This window comes from Ranitomeya variabilis, chromosome 6, assembly GCF_051348905.1.
Source record: "Ranitomeya variabilis isolate aRanVar5 chromosome 6, aRanVar5.hap1, whole genome shotgun sequence".
In the NCBI taxonomy this organism is placed as follows: Eukaryota; Metazoa; Chordata; class Amphibia; order Anura; family Dendrobatidae; genus Ranitomeya; species Ranitomeya variabilis.
The window spans coordinates 220,865,354-220,878,488 of NC_135237.1; the positions used below are offsets into that span (position 1 = coordinate 220,865,354).

The following is a 13,135-nucleotide window of genomic DNA, read 5'->3' on the forward strand; positions in this document are numbered from 1 at the left end:
GCGGTTTTTTGTGCCTCCCATTGAGCTGAATGGCATTCGGTGAATATTTGACAAATTAATCAGCAAATATTGCAAACACTGCGATTGTAATCCGAACCGAACATTGAAATATTTGCTCATCTCTACACGTGACCACGCAGCCCATCAGTTTGCTGATTGGCTGCAGCCCTTCAGTATGTCATCATACAGCATAGCAAAGACTGCGGTTAACATAACAATGTCATTTGACCTACTGGGAAACACTGCTCTGACATCGCAGGAACAGTGCTGCTCTCCGAGGCGAGTATAAATTGTTCTCATTTTATGATATTAGAATCTTATCCACACTGAAGCTAATAGATTGGGTCATCCGGCAGTGGGCTGCTCTTTTACTAGTCTGAATGTCATATGTATTAATTGGTAATATATTTGGTTTACATTAATTGGCTGCTTTGTATAAACAATTTTTTTTTTTACCAATTTAATTTTTAATACTTGAAAATGGATACTTTTTGTATATATTTAAGTTTTTTTCTGCAGGACTGTTGTCATTAATGCATATTTGTATTTTTGCATTACCTTACAGATTTTCCAGCAATTCCCAGTTTACTGTGAAATGACAAAATGGCAGAAGAGCCTTCTTTGAAATATAACATTGGAACTGAAAAAAACAAAACATGGGGACTGGTCGCAACAGGTGTTGTGGGAGGCACACTGGTGGCTTTATATGCTGTTGCTACTCCATTTGTGTCTCCAGCTCTAAGAAAAATTTGTCTTCCTTTTGTGCCAGCAACAGAACTTCAGATGGAAAATATATTCAAAATGCTTATGTTTAGAAGTGGAACTTTCGTTGACCTTGGTAGTGGTGATGGACGTATTGTAAGTAATAAAGTTGTCTCAAGTTGTCTCTTGAGCGAGTCAGAGCTATGCAAACTCCTTACTTCCTGGTTGCTTGCGGGGGCAGGTACTCCTCCTTGAAATACATTTTTGGTGAGAAGCTTAATTCTGCTATTACAGATTTATGGTCTGTCAGTGCTTATCCTTACTGTTTGTTTACATATTTAACCCCTTAACAACCACCGATACGCCTTTTAACGGTGGCAGTTAAGGGTACTTTAACCACAGTGGAAAAAGTCTGATTTTCTCTGGGGTCTCGGCTACTAGGGGTAGCCGAGACCCCAGAGAACATAATTCAGGTTGGTTTTACTGACCCCGGGTTACGATCGCCGTTATTAACCGTATAACGGCGACCGCAAAAAAACCACCACGATTTGCCATTTAATTTCTCTGTCCTGCGATGTGATCGCACATCAGAGGACTGAGAAATAGGGTCTCGGATCGCCCCCGATACTTACCAGTGTCTCCTGGTGTCCCTGGATCCTCCTCCCCCGCACTGCCGCTGGCATCTTTTTCCGGTAAGAAAATGGGCGCATACGCAGTGCGCCCGCCAAGATCTGGCTGGCACCCGGCAACAATAGGAAGATTTTTCCTATTGGTTCATTTTGGTCACTGTGATAGGGTCAAAATAAAAATAATGTAAATAACCCCCTTGTTTTGTTACCCCCTTAGTTAGGGAACAATAATAAAACAAAGAAAATGCATTTATTTCCATTTTCCCATTAGGGTTAGCGTTGCACTGAAGTGAGTTGGGCTAAAGTTGGGGTTAAGGTTGGGGCTAAAACTAGGGTTAGGATGTTTCCACGTTAAGGAGTTGTTCATGATTTGCTACGGATTGGACGCTGCGTACAGCCGCAGCATTCAATCCGCAGCGTCCAGATGTTACAGCATAGTGGAGGGGATTTTCTGAAATCCCGTCTCCACTATGTGTGCAAGGCATGCAGCATGTCTTTCCAGACCGCTGCATGTCTATTTATCTTGCGGAGAAGCTCCATCTCCGCACGATAAATTTCACAGTCTATTAATACGATGCGGTGATTCCGGATGTGTTCAATGAACACATCCAAAATCACCACGCGTACAACAGGGGGCGGTGATTTGGGCATAGCGGGGTATACGCTGTGTCCAAATCACAGAGATTATGTCCCGTGGAAACATACCCTTAGGGTTGGGGCTAAAGTTAGATTTAGAGTTGGGGTTAGGGTTTCAGATTAGGGTTAGGGTTGCGATTAGGGTTGGGATTAGTGGGATTAGAGTTAGGGTTGGGATTAGGGTTAGTTTTGAGGTTAGGGTTATGGTTAGGGATTAGGGTTAGGGGTGCGTTGTGATTAGGATTGGGATTAGGGTTAGGGTTGGGATTAGGGTTAGGGGTGTGTTGGGGTAAGGGTTATGGTTAGGGTATGTTGGCATTATGGTTGTGACTAGGGTTATGGTTAGGGTATGTTGGCATTATGGTTGTGACTATGGTTAGGGTTGGGAATAGGGTTAGGGGTGTGTTGGGGTTAGGGTTGGAGTTAGAATTGGGGGGTTTCCACTGTTTAGGTACACCAGGGGGTCCCCAAACACAACATGGCGCCACCATTGCTTCCAGCCAATTTTGATTTAAAAAAGTCAACAGGTGCTCCCTCCCTTCTGAGCTCTGCTGTGCGCCCAAACAGTGGTTTACCCCCACATATTGGGCATTAGCGTACTCAGGACAAATTGGACAACAACTTTTGGGGTCCAATTTCTCCTGTTACCCTTGAGAAAATAAAAAATTGCAGGCAAAAAAAATCATTTTTGTGGAAAGAAAAATTATTTTTTTTTTCACGGCTCTTCGTTACAAACTTTTGTGAAGTACTTGGGCATTCAAAGAGCTCACCACACATCTAGCTAAGCTCCATGGGGGGGTCTAGTTTCCAAAATGGGGTAACTTGTGGGGCGTTTCCACTGTTTAGGCACATGACGCCTGCAGATCATTCTATCAAAGTCTGCATTCCAAAACGGCACTCCTTCTCTTCCGAGCTTTGCCACGTGTCCAAACAGTGTTCCCACTGACATATAGGGTATCAGAGTACTTAGGACATATTGCAGAACAACTTTGGTGGTCCAATTTGTCCTGTTACCCTTGTGAAAGTAAAAATTTGGGGGGTGAAAAATCATTTTTGTGGAAAAAAATATGATTTTTTTTTCACTGCTCTATGTTAAACTCCCAAGTGCTTCACTGAAGTTTATATCATGCTCACCAAACATCTGGATATGTTCCTTGGGGGGTCTAGTTTCCAAAATGGGGTAACTTGTGGGGGGTTTCTACTGTTTAGACACATCAGGGGCTCTGCAAACGCAACATGACCCCCACAGACCATTCTATCAAAGTCTGCATTCCAAAACGGTGCTCTTTCCCTTCCGAGCCCTGCCATGCACCCAAATAGTAGTCTCCCACATATGGGGTATTGTTGTACTCAGGACAAACTGTACAACAACTTTTGGGGTCCATTTCTCCTGTTACCCTTGAGAAAATAAAAAATTGCAGGCAAAAAAATCATTTTTGTGGAAAGAAAAATGATTTTTTTTTTTCACGGCTCTTCGTTACAAACTTTTGTGAAGTACTTGGGCATTCAAAGAGCTCGCTCACCACACATCTAGATAAGCTCCTTGGGGGGTCTAGTTTCCAAAATGGGGTCACTTGTGCGGGGTTTCTATTGTTTAGGCACATCAAGGGCTCTGCATACGCAACATGGGGCTTCCGAGCCCCGACGTGTGCCCAAACAGTAGTTTCCTCCCACATATGGGGTATGAGGGTACTCAGGACAAATTGGACAACAACTTTTGGGGTCCAGTTTCTCCTGTTGCCCTTGGAAAAATGAAAAAAAAAAATGCGGGATAAAAACATTTTTGTGGAAAAAAAATATTTATTTTCACGGCTCTGGGTTATAAACTTTAGTGAAAAACTTGGGGGTTCAAAGTTCACACAGCACATTTAGATAAGTTCTTTGGGGGGTCTAGTTTCCAAAATGGGGTAACTTGTGGGGGGTTTCTACTGTTTAGGCACATGACGCCTGCAGACCATTCTATCAAAGTCTGCATTCCAAAACGGCACTCCTTCCCTTCCGAGCTCTGCCATGTGTCCAAACAGTGTTCCCACTGACATATAGGGTATCAGAGTACTTAAAACAAATTGCAGAACAACTTTGGTGGTCCAATTTGTCCTGTTACCCTTGTGAAAGTAAAAATTTGGGGGTGAAAAATCATTTTTGTGGAAAAAATATGATTTTTTTTTTCACTGCTCTGTTATAAACTTCAGTGAAACACTTGGGAGTTTGTCATGCTCACCAAACATCTGGATATGTTCCTTGGGGCGTCTAGTTTTCAAAATGGGGTCACTTGCGGGGGTCATGTTGCATTTGCAGAGCCCCTGATATGCCTATTCTATCAAAGTCTGCATTACAAAACGGTGCTCTTTCCCTTCCGAGCTCTGCCATGCACCCAAATAGTGGTCTCCCACAAATGGGGTATTGTCGTAATCAGGACAAACTGTACAACAACTTTTGGGCTCCATTTCTCCTGTTACCCTTGTGAAAATAAAAAAATTGGGGGCTAAAAAAATCATTTTTGAGGAAAAAAAAGATTTTTTTATTTTCACGGCTCTGCGTTATAAACATCTGTGAAGCACTTGGGGGTCCAAAGTGCTCACCACACATCTATATAAGTTACCTAAGGGGTCTTGTTTTCAAAATGGTGTCACTTTTGGGGGGTTTCCACTGTTTAGGCACATCAGGGGCTCTTCAAACGTGACATGGCGTCCGATCTCAATTCCACCCAATTCTGCATTGAGAAGTCAAACGGCACTCCTCTTCCAAGCTCTGCCGTGCGCCCAAACAGTGGTTTACCCCCACATATCAGGTGTTTGTCTTCTCAGGACAAATTGCACAACAACTTTGGGGGTGTAATTTCTCCTGTTACCTTTGTGAAAATAAAAATTTGGGGGCGAAAAGATCATTTTTGTGGAAAAAATACGATTTTTTATTTTCACGGCTCTACGTTATAAACTTCTGTGAAGCACTTGGGGGTCCAAAGTGCTCACCACACATCTAGATAAGTTCCTTAAGGGGTTTAGTTTCCAAAATGGTGTCACTTGTGGGGGGTTTCCACATCAGGGGCTCTTCAAATGCGATATGACATGGCGTCCGATCTCAATTCCACAAAATTCTGCATTGAAAAAATCAAACGTCACTCCTTCTCTTCCAAGCTCTGCCGTGCACCCAAACAGTGGTTTATCCCCACATATGGGGTATCGGCGTATTCAGGAGAAATTGCACAACAAATTTTCTCTTTTTACGCTTGTGAAAATAAAAAAAATGGTTCTGAAGTAAAATGTTTGTTAAAAAAAGGTAAATGTAAATTTTTTCCTTCCACATTACTTCAGTTCCTGTGAAGCACGTAAAGGGTTAATAAACTTCTTGAATGTGGTTTTGAGCACCTTGAGGGGTGCAGTTTTTAGAATGGTGTCACTAAGTGGTATTTGCTGTCATGTACAGCCCTCAAAGTGACTTTAAATGTGATGTTGTCCCTAAAAAAATGGTTTTGTGAATTTTGTTGTAAAAATGAGAAATCGCTGGTCAACTTTTAACTCTTATAACTTCCTAACAAAAAAAAATTGTTTACAAAATTGTGCTGATGTAAAGTAGTCATGTGGGAAATGTTGAAACTATTTTGTGTGACATATCTCTCTGATGTAAGGGCATAAAAATTCAAAGCTTGAAAATTGCAAAATTGTAAAAACGTTCGCCATATTTCCATTTTTTTTTTCATGTAATGTAAGAAAGTCCTTATTGAGAGCTGGAAGAGCTGGGAAAAATATGTAGACAACTCCTTTTAGCAAGCCGAGACTGAGGTTTATTCGGAGATTTCGCTGCAGGACAACACATGGATAGTCAGAGAAATAAAGCATGTGAGCACGAACAGAAGTCCAGACAGACAAAGTATCGCTGGGATATCTGGCCGATGGTCTGGCCATAGCCTGGCCATGGTGTGGCACGGTGGTAGAATGGCGATTGAATGGCCATGTTGTGGCACGGCAGCAGGTTGGCGATGTAATGGCCCCGAACAACAGTAACAGGGGCTTTTTATACGTGATACAGACAAAGAGACAAAAAGCACATTGCGGCAAAAAGGGCGTATACATGATAACATCATACTGCGTAGAAAAACATATTCAGATTCACAGACAAAACCATGGTTAAATGTAATGACTTTGAGGCTCTTTACGCTAAACTCCATTAGAACTCGTAAATCTCCATGTTCCTCTTAAGGTACCGTTACACTAAAAGACTTACCAACGATCACGACCAGCGATACGACCCGGCCGTGATCGTTGGTAAGTCGTTGTGTGGTCACTGGGGAGCTGTCACACAGACAGCTCTCTCCAGCGACCAACGATCAGGGGAACGACTTCGGCATCGTTGAAACAGTCCCCCCTGCAGCACCCGGGTAACCAGGGTAAACATCGGGTTACTAAGTGCAGGGCCGCGCTCAGTAACTTGATATTTACCCTGGTTACCATTGTAAAAGTAAAAAAAAAAAAAAACACTACATACTCACCTTCTGATGTCTGTCATGTCCCCCGGCGTCCACAGGGTTACGTGCTGCTGCCGAGAGCTTCCTGCACTGACTGTGTCAGCGCCGGCAGTAAAGCAGAGCACAGCGGTGATGTCACCGCTGTGCTCTGCTTTACTGCCGGCGCTGACAGTCAGTGTCGGAAGTTCTCGGCAGCAGCGCGTAACCCTGTGGACGCCGGGGGACGTGACAGACATCAGAAGGTGAGTATGTAGTGTTTGTTTTTTTTTTTAACTTTTGCAATGGTAACCAGGGTAAATATCGGGTTACTAAGCGCGGCCCTGCGCTTAGTAACCCGATATTTACCCTGGTTACAAGTGAACAATCGCTGGATCGGCATCACACACGACGATCCAGCGATGACAGCGGGTGATCTGACGACGAAATAAAGTTCTGGACTTCTAGCTCTGACCAGCGATATCACAGCGGGATCCAGATCGCCGCTGCGTGTCAAACACAACGAGATCGCTATACAGGACGCTGCAACGTCACGGATCGTCGTCGTTCTCGCTGCAAAGTCGCTTAGTGTGAAGGTACCTTTAGAGTAACTGTCATTGTTCACTTAATACACATATTTATTATCATATGTTTACCCTTTTTCTATTATCATGGCCCTGCAGCTGATCCAATTAACCTGTGTGTATGTCCACTATACCTGCTAATGGCCATGATCTCATCTTGTCTCTCCAATCTGTCTATGACTTTCAGAAGTATATCTTAGAATTAGTTGGTTTCTAACTTTGCACAAGATGACTGCTAAAGCCAACATGGCTGTTCAATATGTTATGACTGAGCATTCTCTTACAACTAACATGAAGTACAATGTCACAAAAAAAACAGTCTAGGAATAAGGGGGATCCGTTAAAGCGTTAAAGCATTCCAGAGTTATAACCTCATAAAGTGAGTGGTCAGAATTGTAAAAATTGGCCTGGTCATTAAGCTGCAAATTGGCTCCGTCACTAAGGGGTTAAATATAAGAGTGCAATATATTAGGGAATTCTGTTGCTGCTAATAATTGTCATCAATCAGTAGCACAAAATAAATACATGCCATAGAATATTGCAGATAAGTTGGCGACAATTCCCAACATAACCTGGTATTAACACTATCATTGTTCTTTCTTGTATATTTTTAATAATGCTATTATAATTACCTCATTTGACGTAAATAGGATAATAAGAGGAGAAAAAATTGATCGTAGAGAACTGCAATAATAGAAAGAAAATAGCCTATTACTGACATATAATGTACTGGTACATCATATGCTGGCTCCCTAATTTTCATGCAGGCTCACAAGCCAAAACTGCATCTTTCCCGACCAGATATTGGCTGAGTTATTCTGCCATCATTTGTCTCCAGCAGCCGCGGGTGGAGCAGAGCTCCTCCCTCTGCTGTTAACCTGTTAAATGGCGTTGGCAATATCTGACAGCAGCATTAAAAGCATGCTTGCAGGAGGGCAAGGCATTACCCTTTCCCATAGGAGCGCTCGTGACATGATCATAGGGCGCCGATGAGTTGCCATGACAGTCAAGGATTTGCTGAAGACCTCTGTGCCTGTCATGATTATACTCCTGTGAAAGTCAGTCTGCAGCTGGAGGGCATAGGAGCCTGTGATTTTCGCTATACTCTGCAGTACTGTAGCACTGCTGTGTATAGTGCAACTGATTGAATGATTACAAACTCAAATCCACTAAGAGTACAAATAGATATAGTAGAAAGTGATTTTTTTTTTAATTATGAAAAAAACTATAAATGTTCAAATCTCCATTAAAAAAAATAAAACACACTTATTTTATATCACTGCATTCGTATACAGTGGGGAAAATAAGTATTCGATACACTGCCGATTTTGCAAGTTTTCCCACCTACAAAGAATGGAGAGATCTGTCATTTATATCGTAGGTGCAACTGAACTGAGAGAGACAGAATCTAAAAATAATAAACACATTTTATGATTTTTATATAACTAATTGCATTTTATTGCAAGAAATAATCATTTGATCACCTACCAATCCATAAGAATTTTTTCTCTCAGACCTGTTAGTTTTTCTTTTTAAGAACCCCCCTACTATGCCTTACTTACCTGTATTAATTGCACCTGTTTGAACTCATTACCTGTATACGAGACACCTGTCTACCCACTCAATCACACTTCAACCTCTCCACCATGGCCAAGACAAAAGAGCTGTCTTAAGTGCACCATGGACAAAATGTTAGACCTGCACAAGGCTGGAATGGGCTACAGGGCAATAGACAAGTAGCTTGATGAGAAGGCAACAACTGTTGGCACAATTATTAGAAAATGGAAGAAAAGCAATATGACTGTCAATCTTCCTTAGTCTGTGGCTCCATGCAAGATCTTGCCTCGTTAGGTAAGGATGATTCTGAGAAAGTTCAGAAATCAGCCCCGAACTACACGGGATGTCCTGGTCAATTACCTGTAGCCAGCTGGGACTACAGTCTCAAACATTATTGTTAGCAACACACTACTCCATCATGATTTAAAATCCTGCAGGACACGCAAGGTTCCCCTACTCATGCCAGCACATGTCCGGGCCCATTTAAAGTTTGCCAATGACCCTCTGGATGAACCAATGGAGTTCTGTTTTTGTATTGTATCAAAAACTTATTTTGTGCAAAAAAATGCAAATAAATCATGTAAAAATTATACAATGTGATTTTCTGGATTTTCTTTTAAGATTCTGTCTCTCACAGTTAAGGTATAAAAATTACAGACATCCCCAGTCTTTGTAGGTGAGAAAACTTAAAAATCTGCAGTTTATCAAGTACTTCAATTCCCTACTGTAAGTCCGATCTATCAAAATATGAATTAATTAACCTGATCAGTGAAAAGTGTAATGAGAGAAAAAAATTGAAACTCTAGAATTATGGGGGGGGGGGGGTTTTGGCCATGCAACATTGCAATAAAATTCATTAAGACGCGATCAAAACATTGCATCTATTCAAAATGGTATCAATAAAAATGTCAGTTCAGGGCTGAAAAATAAGCCCTCAGTCCAGTTGACCAAAAATTGAAAAGCTTACGGGTCTCAGAAAAAGATAAACAAGCAAAAATTGTGTTTTATTTTTTATAAATTCACAATTTTTTTTCACCACTTAAAAAAGTGTTTCTTACCTCCGTAATCATACTTACCTGGAGAATCATATTGACAGGTAAGTATCACCGTATAGAGAGCATGATAAATAACCCCCACCCCCCAAAAAAAAGAATTGCCATCTTTTCACTTTTTCACTGGACTTGGTATTTTTTCCCGATTTCCAGTGCATCATATTATAAAATATGTGGTGTAATTCAAAAGTAAAACTAGTCCCGCAAAAAATAAGTCCTTATATGCCTACGTGAACAGAACAATAAAAAAGTGATAGCCCGAGGAAAAAGACGACCCAAAAATAAAAAATTGCCCTATCGGGAAGGAGTTAAATCCTGACTAACCATTCTAGAACACAATCACAGGGCTATTCTATTGTATATACAGTATTATGCTACTTATTGATGAGATATTAACAGCAACAAGATTATGTTGCTCATGTATATATTTACACAATAAATATTTAATCAATATCACCTTAAAATTATTATAGCACTTTTAGTGGGAATTGTGCAATCAAATAATGCAATATATTAATAAAAAGTATTGATATTAAATATCTAATCATTCTTATGTCTATTTAGAATAGTTTAGATATTTGATGTTCAATGAGGTTTAGAAATACATAAAAATCAATAATTAATGCATATGATACTCCATAAAATAATAATAAATAATTTGGAGACCTTCATTAGGTAGTAGTAAATTCTGATGAATTGTTGTAGGATAGTAACATAGTTATTAAGGTTGAAGGAAGACTTTAAGTCCATCTAGTTCAGGCCATAGCCTAACCTAACATGCCCTAACATGTTGATCCAGAGGAAGGCAAAAAAAAACAAGTGGCAAAGAGTAAGCTCCACATTGGGGAAAAAAATTCCTTCCAGACTCCACATACGGCATTCAGACTAGTTCCCTGGATCAACACCCTATCAAGGAATCTAGTATATATAACCTGTAACATTATACTTTTCAATAAAGGCATCCAGTTCCCTCTTAAATTTAAGTAATTAATCACTCATTACAACATCATACGGCAGAGAGTTCCATAGTCTCACTGCTCTTACAGTAAAGAACCTGCGTCTGTTATTATGCTTAAACCTTCTTTCTTCCAGACGTAGAGGATGCCCCCTTGTCCCTGTCTCAGGTCTATGATTAAAAAGATCATCAGAAAGGTCTTTGTACTGTCCCCTCATATATTTATACATTAAAATAAGATCACCCCTTAGCCTTAGTTTTTCCAAACTAAAGCCCCAAGTGTAATAATCTATCTTGGTATTGCATACCACCCTGTCCTCTAATAACCTTGGTCGCTCTTCTCTGCACCGGCTCTAGTTCAGCTATGTCTTTCTTATACACCGGAGACCAGAACTGTGCACAGTATTCTATGTGAGGTCAAACTAGTGACTTGTATAGAGGTAAAATTATGTTCTCCTCATGAGCATCTATGCTTCTTTTAATGTATCCCATTATTTTATTTGCCTTTGTAGCAGGTGCCTGACACTGGCCACTAAATGTGAGTTTGTCATCCACCCATATTCCCAGGTCTTTTTCATTGACTGTTTTGCCCAGAGTTTTAGAATTAAGCACATAGTTATACATCTTATTACTTCTACCCAAGTGCATGACCTTACATTTATCCCCATTAAAGCTCATTTGCAATTTATCAGCCCAAGCTTCTAGTATACATAAATAATCCTGTAATATAAAATTGTCCTCCTCTGTATTGATTACCCTGCAGAGTTTAGTGTCATTTGCAAATATTGAAATTCTACTCTGTATGACCCCTACAAGATCATTAATAAATGTTAAAAAGAAGAGGGCCCAATACTAACCCTTGTGGTACCCCACTGCTAACCGCGACCCAGTCCGAGTGTGCTCCATTAATAACCACCCTTTGTTTCCTATCCCTGAGCCAGCTCTTAACCCAGTTACACATATTTCCCCCTATCCCCATTATTCTCATTTTATGTATCATCTTTTTGTGTGGCACTGTATCAAAAGCTTTTGAAAAGTCCATTTACACTACGTCCACTGGGTTCCCTTGGTCCAGTCCGGAACTTACCTCTTCATAGAAATTGATCAAATTAGTCTGACAGGAACAGTCCCTAGTAAACCCATGTTGGTATTGGTTCATTCCTCTTCAGATACTCCAGTATAGCATCTCTTAGAAAACCCTCCAGGATTTTACCCACAGTAGAGGTTAAGCTTACTGCATATAATTTCCTAGTTCAGTTTTTGTCCCCTTTGTGAATATTGGCATCACATTTGCTATACGCCAGTCCTGTGGTACAGACTCTGTTATTATGTAGTCTTTGAAGATTAAAAATAATGGTCTATCAATGACTGTACTTAATTCCTGCAGTACTCGGGGGTGTATGCTATCCGGGCCCAGAGATTTGTCAATTTTAGTGATTTTTAGATGCTGCCGTACTTCCTGCTGGGTTAAGCAAGTGACACTTAATGGGGAATTTTTGTTATCACTGATCATACTGTCTGCCATGGAATTTTCTTGTGTAAATACTGATGTAAAAAGTCATTTAGCAGATTGGCCTTTTCCTCATCCTTTTCCACCATTTCACCCAGACTATTTTTAAGGGGGCCAACACTACCATTTTTTAGTTTCTTACTATTTACGTAGTTAAAGAATATTTTGGGATTAATCTTACTCTCTCTGGCAATGAGTCTCTCTGTCATAATAGATAAATATTTAAAACTACAATACACTGGCACTATCCACTAGGGGAGAAAGAAAAAAGTACTCAACTGCTGCTGGTGAATAACAGGTGCTGTGTCTGACCCTGTTAATACATAGAACTGAAAAAATATATTACAATATTCACCGCGCTAAGCTGAAAAAAGGTTATATGTTGTGATGTGAATAACAAAAAGTAAGGTGTACTCACTTTTGTAGTAGAGGAAGTTGAAAACTATTCATAGAGCCATAGGAGGATGGAGTGTCCAATAGTAGAAGCTAATGACGTGATACGGTAGTTAATACTCTATATCAACATGGATATAATGACATGCAAACTAGTTCTATATAATTAATTATTTACTTAATCCAATAAACAGATGAAGAGTACCAAAAACTTGTCCGTTTAGAATAGCTGCTGGTACGCGTTAGTATACTGTAGGTCAACTGGGGTTTTAGAGACACTTGCCTACAGGAGCAAAGGTCAAAATACTGAAAATGAAAGAGGATCACAGTGTATTGAAATTAGGGATAGGAGTACCCAATGTGTAATGGCACTTACTGAGTTAAAAGTGCTGCTTGTAAGTGTGACCTAAGGACCTTGGTCCAGCAAGTGACTGCAAGTAATCTGGAAATAGCTTGTATGTAATATATAGATGCAGTTAGTCCATTGTCCAGTAATTGACTGTAGTCTGCCCGGTACTAATTTAATATTGGTAGAGCAGCGTATTGCTGGTAAAAAAGAGCGGCTGGATTCGGTTGCTAAAAGTGTAAAGAAGGTAGAAAAAACCCAAAATGAAAGAAAACAGTAACAAATTCCTCCGCATGCTCACAACCTCAGTGGGGGAGACTACCAGGAGGA

The 13,135-nt window shown here is 40.4% G+C and overlaps 1 protein-coding gene and 1 long non-coding RNA gene across 8 annotated transcripts in view; one reads left to right on the plus strand and one right to left on the minus strand.

Annotated features, from left to right (window-relative positions):
* The window catches only part of LOC143782237 (uncharacterized), a 336,831-nt gene extending 336,132 nt beyond the window's left edge, over nucleotides 1-699 (minus strand). Inside the window, exon 1 of the long non-coding RNA XR_013216901.1 lies at nucleotides 559-699. This is a non-coding gene — a long non-coding RNA (uncharacterized LOC143782237). The remainder of the gene's footprint in view (nucleotides 1-558) is intronic.
* ATPSCKMT (ATP synthase c subunit lysine N-methyltransferase) overlaps nucleotides 1-13,135 on the plus strand; it is a 764,992-nt gene that overhangs the window by 333,298 nt on the left and 418,559 nt on the right. For 4 of the 7 annotated variants that reach the window (XM_077269465.1, XM_077269467.1, XM_077269463.1 and 1 more), the window contains exon 2: nucleotides 566-858. In XM_077269465.1, the coding sequence (XP_077125580.1) occupies nucleotides 604-858 (255 nt within the window). In that variant the 5' untranslated portion in view covers nucleotides 566-603. Of the gene's footprint in view, nucleotides 1-558; nucleotides 859-13,135 lie in introns of all 7 variants that reach the window. The other 3 variants (XM_077269466.1, XM_077269461.1, XM_077269464.1) reach the window with 1 other exon arrangement.